This window comes from Myotis brandtii, unplaced genomic scaffold, assembly GCF_000412655.1.
Source record: "Myotis brandtii unplaced genomic scaffold, ASM41265v1 scaffold568, whole genome shotgun sequence".
NCBI classification, from domain to species: Eukaryota; Metazoa; Chordata; class Mammalia; order Chiroptera; family Vespertilionidae; genus Myotis; species Myotis brandtii.
Genome location: NW_005370122.1, coordinates 472,491 through 481,205, shown reverse-complemented (window position 1 = coordinate 481,205; position 8,715 = coordinate 472,491). Strand labels below are relative to the sequence as shown.

Genomic DNA, 8,715 nt, shown 5'->3' with positions numbered 1-8,715 from the left:
CAGTTGGGGGCGATCAGGCTGGCAGACAGAGTGGTTGGGGGCGATCAGGCAGGCAGGCAGGTGAGCGGTTAGGAGCCAGTGGTCCCAAATTGTGAGAGGGATGTCCAACTGCCGGTGCAGGGTTGGGCCTAAACTGGCAGTCTGACATCCGCCGAGGGGTCCCAGATTGGAGAGGGTGCAGGCCGGGCTGAGGGACCCCCACCCCCCTGCACGAATTTTCATGCACCGGGCCTCTAGTTATAAAATAAAATTCTCTCAATCACATATCACTGCTCTAAAATATAACCAGAGAATCTAAAGGACCATACAGCCTGCAATCACTTGCCATGAAAGACTCTATCCTTAATATCAGAATCAGACCACAAATGAGCCTAATATTCTATAATCACACAGGCACCAGACATTCAATCACAAAAACCAAGAGTGTGGAAAGCAAGATGAGTATTATTATTCAATGAGGATCAATTAGCAGTTTTGTCGATACCAGAGGGAAAAAAATCAGTAAAGTGACAGATTGCCTTTGTCTTAATAATTCCCACTGCTCAATCAAGGAGCCCCAGAGAACATCCTCACCTACTGTAAGACGGGTTTGGATTTAAGACCATGTTTATGTACCTAACAAGCAGTCTCAGAGAGAAATGTCTTTCATGTGTGGAGCTAGTCCTCATTTCAGCTGGGCAGAAATGACAGCCTTGCTGCCCCAGGTCCTGACCATCCAATGAGAATGAAGGGATAAGTGATTTTATACCTAATGCATATCATCAATGAAGCGTGTGCATGAGCACATATACACACACCTTTATGTAAACTCTTAAGTCACAGCAAGAATCTCTAGAAATAATCCTGTCTGGAGAAGAGAGAAGCATTATTCTTTCAACAAAAAGTTAATAAGAACCTTCTAGGGGCCATCATGTGAATTGAAAGTTAAATACAATAGAGAAAAAAGCAAATATTTATTGAGTGCCTATGAAAAGTACCGTATTACAACCTTAAGTACATACATAATTAACCACAGTACATTTTACTAGGCACAGTTTATAAGTAAGGAAGCTCAAGGTCAATGTCCTTAAAGATACTTGTATCCGATCATATAGCTAGCAAGTCACTATGTCCTGACTCTCAATGACTCAAAGGACTATGTCAATTTCATGACACCATCCTGCCATCTATCATCAGGTACCGCCAGTCATGTGGGAGTCAGGTTCTGTTAATCAGAAACATAAGTAGGCAGATGCATCTTTCCTGAATAATTGCCTATCAGTCTTTTACAGCTATCCTATTTAAGGGCCTTCTGTTTTGAGCTTTCAAAAAATAGACATTGGGGGAGGGAGGTGAATCAGAGAATCCATTAATTATATAAGGTATATATTTTTTAAATAGTACCAACTTTCTTCGAAAAGTATAAGTTCATTTATAGGACAGAAAGTATTTACCTGGAGCCTTGCCACGGTTAATTATTTTAACCTCTTTACTATACACTTTACTATTGGCAACCAAAGTGCCAAAATCAACATCTGGCTTCATTTCCAATTGACAGGCTGGAATCAACCTAGGAGAGGAAAGAGACCACATAATGAATTTTAACAATTAATACTTTGTGGTTAAATCTACAGGGATACATATAAAGACACTCATGTCTTAACTTCTTAAAAGACATTTCAGTTTCTTTCCAGGTCTACTGGTGGCACATTTTTCAGTAAAAAGAATTGTTAAATAAAGACATGAAAATAAGATGAGACACATTTTTAAAAAAGAAATCAGACTTTATGCATCTAAGTATGTAGTAAACCCTCCCAAGTACTCACCTTGAGAAGCTACTCACATGTTTTATATTTTTTTTTTTTTTGCTTTTTTGGAACTCTGCTTTGGAATCTCCACCTAAGCCTATAAAATGCATTCTCTTGACCCTCCTCAAAAAGGGGGAAATGGACCTTAACAAAGTAAAATAGTTTGGGTGATGCCAAATCTGATTAAATAAAAGAAGGTGTGATGATATAAAATATCATTTGAGGATGAAAACAAGGTCTAAGTACAAAAAGATTCAATTGATTTTTTCGTGTGTGCTTGATTTAAAGGGTGCAAAGTAGCATATCTGTAGTATACATGTTCTAAAAATCCATTTAATCCTAACACATGTTTCATACATATATTTTATATTTGGATAATAATTTATAGTTTATAAAGCATTGTTAATTATATTATCCTGTTTCATACTAAAATTTTCTGAAAGGTTATTAAATATTATATGGCTCCTATGTTACAGATAAAAAACCAAAGACTTAAAAAACCTACATAATTTATCTAAGGAATTATGAGGATACTAGAGGCCTGGTGCACGAAATGTGTGCACTCAGGGGGTCCCTCAGCTCGCTCTGCACCCTCTCGCAGTCCGGAAGCCCTCGGGGGATGTCTGACTGATGGCTTAGGCCCGTAAGCCAGCAGTCGGACATCCTTAGAGCTGCCACGGAGGTGGGAGAGGCTCTCTCCACTGCTGCTGCGCTCACCAACTGTGAGCCTGGCTTCTGGCTGAGCAGTGCTCCCCCTGTGGGAGTGCAATGCCCACCAGGGGGCAGCTCCTGTGTTGAGCGTCTGCCCTCTGGTGGTCAGTGCACATCATAGCAACCAGTCATTCCACTGTTTGGTCAATTTGCATATTAGCCTTTTATTATATAGGAAGGAGGATAATGTTGGTGAATTTAGCCTTGAATCCATTTTGCTAGGCTTTAAGTACAAACCTACCAATGCTAACAGCACCAATAAGTATAGTAATAACTGACCTTTAGAGACATGAATTAAGTAATTTGTTTCATATACGATACAAACTTAAAATACATATATACACACAAAATACATAAATAAGAATACCTGAACAAAACATTCACATATACTGCCTTATGTACTGGTGTTCTAGGCCTTCTTGATGTGATGTGTTTATTTGTCTGTATATTATTGGATAAGTACAGATATTCCAGAGATCAGCCAAAACTGATCTATATATGCTACATCTTCTAAGTAACATCAATGTTCTTCTCATAAAGAAATTATGATTTTGTGACAGGAAAATAAAACATAAATGGCTTACTGTACATAACTGCATTAATAAAAAGGTTAACTAATTACATAAACAATATTAAGATGTGAAGCCAAACATTTTTTCAAACTTTCTCTAGTTGGATGAAAGAAATTGTCTTCAGAATATTTTCTTGCCTGGTCAGCATGGCTCAGTGGTTGAGCATCGACCTATGAACTAGGAGGTCATGGTTCAATTCCAAGTCAGGACACATGCCTGGGTTGTGGGCTCATCCCCAGTGGGGGGGCATGCAGAAGGCAGCCAATCAATGAGACTCTCTCATCATTGATGTTTCTATCTCTCTCCCTCTCCCTTCCTCTCTGAAATCAATAAAAATATATATATTTTTAAAGAATATTTTCTTAAGAATTCTCTCTCTCTCTCTCTCTCTCTCTCTCTCTCTCTCCCTCTCTCTCTTTCTCCCACACACACACGAAGTTTATCTTAGTAGTAAGGGCTTGGTAATACAGTAATGTATAACAGTTTCTCTGGTTTTCTATTGGTTTCTTTTCCATCTGATTAAGAATAGTATTTCCAATAACACTGAACCTTTTATGTTAACAGAGAGTAGTGGTTACAAAGGGCTAGGAGGTAGAGGAATTGGTAAGATATTAGTCAAAGGAACAAAATTGCAGTTAGATGATGATTAAGATCTGGGTATATAATTCATAGCTTTATGATTATAGTTAACTACTGGCCCGGTGCATGAAATTCGTGCACATTAAAAGGGAATTAATTAGAGGACATATTTTAATATTGCTATTAAAATTTGTGCACATTAAAAGGGAATTAATTAGAGGAAATATTTAAATATTGCTATTTGCTCTTTCTGTATAATAGAAGTGTCAGAGATGAAAGAAAATTAGTAAAATGTATGTGAAAATCTTCCCCGTCAGAGTCTTGGATGTGCCGCATCACCTAGAGTCAAGTCTCTGCCTACCACCTGCACATGCTTGGAAAATGCAGGAGACCCAGAACCAGCCGGCCCCACCCCTGTCAAGCCCCTCTGGGCGGGGGGCACAGCCTCAGGTTCGTCAAGCCCTGGCGGGTGGGGGGGGTGCAGTCTCAGGTCCCCCATCAAGCCATGCCAGGCAGGGGGGAGGGGGACGTAGCCTAAGGTCCCCGGGCCCGGTGCCAGGGCAGGGGGTGCGGCTTCAGGTGCACTCACCCAGCCTCAGGTCCCCCAGCCCGGTGCCAGGGCAGGCGGCGCGGCCTCAGGTCCCCCAACCAAGCCTCAGGTCCCCCAGCCCTGGCGTGAGGGTATGAGGACCATTTGCATATTAGCTCTTTATTATATAGGATAATGTGTTATATACATGAAAGTTACTAAGAGACTAGATCTTAAATGCTCTCATCACAAATGAAATGATAATTCTGTGATGTGATAGAAGTGTTAGCTAATGCCACAGTGGTGATCACATTGCAACATATAAATGTATTGAATTAACACAATGCATTCTGTAAACTTATAGAATGTTATAAATCAATAATATTTCCATTTTAAAAAGGAAAAATATTAATTTAAAGGTATCAAACTTAATAATTTATTTATGTAGTTAAAATAAATTTAGATTAATATAATTCATAAAAATTTTAACGTTTTTATGATTACAGTAAATCTATTTCTATACATATTTATTTACATACTGCATACACATGTTCATATGTACATATACATATATACATGTGTAAATTGCATACAAATTTATACACACAGATAATTGCTGGTGATCAGTATAAAACTGCTAAGCATAAAAATGTAATACATTAAGCCCTGGCTGGTATGGCTCCGTTGGTTGGAATGTCATCTCATGCACCAAAAGGTTGCAGGTTCAATTCCCAATCAGGGCATATAGGAGAGGCAACCAATCAATGTTTCTCTCTCTCCTTTTCCCTTCTTCTCTCTCTAAAAATAAAATAAGGTAAAACATTACGAAAGGATCTAATTGGGAGAAATGGAATGGAAATACAAATTTGAAGAGAAAACATGCGGTAAATTTTCAACAATTTACAAATTACTGTTGTTTCCAATTTTACTGGACACATCTGAAAGAGGCATGTAACTATTTTATAGAACATTTTTTATATACTTACATCTTTGCAAGTATTGATACTCATAATGAAAAACCTTCGAAAAGTTTAAATATGCAAGAGGGATATAGCTTTTAGGAATACATGAAAAAAAAAGGGTTCAAAGTTACTGATTATATCATTTCTCTACTGGAGCACTTTGGAAACACCAGATAATACAAACATCTGAGTTTCAGACCAGAACGTTTTTCCATGTTCCTCTACACTAAGTAGGACTATAAATGCTAGAAATGGTGCAAAAGGCAAGCAAAGGAGAATAGTGAAAGTTGGTGAGAAGGTAGAACTGGTTGGTTTGGGACTGAGGATTGAAGGAAAAACACAAAAGTCCAAGTTAAAGCTCTGATATTGAAATGGTGAAAATTAAAAAGCACTGACAGCAACAAATGCCAGTGAAGATACAGAAAAGCAGGTTACTCATATATTGCTCACTGAAATGTAAAATGATACAGCCATTCTGAAAAACAATTTGGAATTTATTTTTAAACTAAACATGCAACTACCAAATGACCTAGCATATGAAAGTGAAAATTTATTTTCACACAAAACTTGTACATGAATGTTCATAGCAGTTTTATTTGTAATAGCCAAAAATTGGAATCAGCCCTGACACATTTCAACAGGTCAATGGTTAATCAGTGGTATACTAATACCATGCATTAGTATTCAAGAATAAAAAGGAGAACCAAGATGGCAGTGTAGGTAAATGTCAGTACTTACCAGTTCCTACAACCACATCAAAATTACAAGTACTAAATTACAGAACCACCATTCAGAACTACCTGAAAGCTCACTGAATGGAAGCCCTACAACTAGAGAAATAAAGAAGAAAGCACATGGAGACTGGTAGGAGGGGCAGAATGGTGGAATGGGCTGGTCTGACATCAACGTGTGGTGTTTTTCTTTAACTGGGAGGAATATCTCAGCTGTGAAGGCCTCCTGTGAGGAGCAAGGCGTCAAAGCCCCACACCAAACGCCCAGCCCAGGGTTCCAGAGCTTGGGAGAGAAATCTCCATAACTTCAAGCTGTAAAAACCAGCAGGGATTACAGCTGAGGGATAAGGATGCTGCTGAAGAACCAGGCAGTTCCCCTTAAAGGGCCAGTGCACAAACTTACACAGAATTACTCCTCCTGAGATCCAGTGCTAGCGTAGCAATTTGGAGGTATCCAGAGACTTAAAGGTAGGAACTGAATTGTCTGGCATCAGAGCAAGAACTTGGGAGTGACATTCTTCTAGACAGGCATGTTAGCAGAGGTCACTATTCCTATGCTGTGACCTCCCCCACCACAGAGCTGACTGGCAGCCACATCTCAGTTTCAGTAAGCCTGATTCACACTGTTCACTCCATCCTGGAGATTCCCTGAGACCCCCACCCCATTCAATTTGCAGCCCCACTCAAGCTATTTGCAGCGACTTTTCCATATGAACAGCCTATCCTGGCTCAGGCTTCAGACTTTCCTAAAATCTCTCAAACAAACAACAGCTGCTGTCACTGTGCCCCATAACTCTCAATAAGAGGCCCTAGCCCAGGCACTAGCACCAGTATGCCTTGCTTCACAGCTAGGCCTAGCCCAGTGGTCGGCAAACTGCGGCTCGCGAGCCACATGCGGCTCTTTGGCCCCTTGAGTGTGGCTCTTCCACAAAATACCACGTGTGGGCACACACATACAGTGTGATTGAAACTTTGTGGCCCATGTGCAGAAGTCGGTTTTCAGCCTGGGCGAGTCTATTTTTAAGAAGTACTGTTGATATTTGGCTCTGTTGACTAATGAGTTTGCCGACCACTGGCCTAGCCAGAGCATTTCCAAGCCCGACACAAGTAGCAGCCATCTGCAGATCTCTCTGTAGCTCCTGTTGGGTGGCCAGAGGCAGTTGCTGACTTTGTACCTCTCGGGAGGCCCAAGAGCTGGTGCACCCAGTGGACAGCTTCAGACCATACCAGATTACAACTCTATATATCCATGAGCGACACACTCAAAGGGCAGACTCAGTGAGCACCAAAGCCACACTGAAGCAAGTCCTACTCCATAGGGGTGTCTCCTTCACAGGAGCTCTTCCAATGTAACCACAGCTGGTCCTCACAGCCCATTGGCCTGAAGGTCAATTCCTCCCAGTGACACTAACAGTAATCAAGGCTCAACTACAACAAGACTGCACATAGCCCACATAGGGGCATACATATAATGCCTAGCTCAGGTGACTGGGGAAGCTGAGCCATTGGGCCCTAAAGGACACCTATTATACAAGGGCACTCTACCAATTCCAGAAGATTTAGCAGCTCAAAGTGCTATGAATACATAAAACAAACAAAGGGAAGCAGCCAAAATGTGGACACAAAGAAACATGTCACAAATAAAAGAACAGAATAAAACTCCAGAAGAAAAACTAAGTGAAATGAAAGCAAACAAACTACTAGACACAGAGTTCAAAACTATTGTTATAAGAATGCTCATGGATTTTAATGAGAACTTCAAGGGACTTAATGAGACTTTCAAGGATCTCAGTGATAATTTCAAAGACATGAAAAAGGACCAGTCAGAAATTAAGCATACACTAACTAAAATAAATAATTTACAGGGATTTTACATTAGAGTAGAAGATTCTGAGAATCAAATAAACAATTTGGAATATAGGAAAGCAAAAAACACCCAATCAGAAGAAAAATGAATACAAATAGTAGTATATGAAGATAATATAAGGAAACTGGGACAAATTCAAGCATACCAACATTCACATTACGGAGGTGCCAGAAGGAGAAGAGAGACAAGACATTGAAAACCTATTTAAAGAAATAATAACAGAAAACTTCCCCTCCCTGGTGAAAGAAATAGACTTACAAGTCCAGGAAGTGCAGAGAGTCCCAAACAAGAGGAACCCAAGGAGACCCACACCAAGATACATCATAATGAAAATGCCAAGGGTTAAAGACAAAGGGAGAATCCTAAAAGCAGCAAAGGTAGGGCAGTTAGTTACCTACAAGGGAGCACCCATACAACAGTCAGCTGATTTCTCAACAGAAATTTTGTAGGCCAGAAAGGAGTGGCAAAAAATGTTCAAAGTGATGAATAGCAAGGACCTACAACCAAGAGTACTCTACCTAGCAAAGCTATCATTTAGATTTGAAGGTCAGATAAAGAGCTTTCCAGACAAGAAAAAGCTATAGGAGCTCATCACCACCAAACCAGTATTATCTGAAATGTTAAAGGGAATTCTTTACAAGAGGAAGAGGAAGAGGGAAGAGAAGAAGAAGAAGAGATAAAAAATATGAACAAAATGGCAATAAACACATATATATCAACAATTGAATCTAAAAATCAAAACATATGAACAAGGAATCTAATGAACAAAATAAACTGATTAATAAAATAGAACCAGAGGTATGGAAACATGAAAAAGACTGATGAACCTCAGAGGGAAGAGTGGAGGGGTGTGGGAAGATATTAACCAAATAACTTATCCTATCTAATAAAGAGGGAATATGCTAATTGACCCTCAGGCCATCGCAAAGATGGCAGTGCCCACAGCCAATAAGGAGGGAATATGCTAATTGACTGCC

At 39.8% G+C, this 8,715-nt stretch overlaps 1 protein-coding gene across 1 annotated transcript in view; it reads right to left on the bottom strand.

Annotated features, from left to right (window-relative positions):
• The window catches only part of CFAP47 (cilia and flagella associated protein 47), a 429,694-nt gene that overhangs the window by 411,744 nt on the left and 9,235 nt on the right, over positions 1-8,715 (bottom strand). Inside the window, 1 exon segment of the mRNA XM_014549721.1 lies at positions 1,434-1,549. Within this exon segment, the coding sequence (XP_014405207.1) occupies positions 1,434-1,549 (116 nt within the window).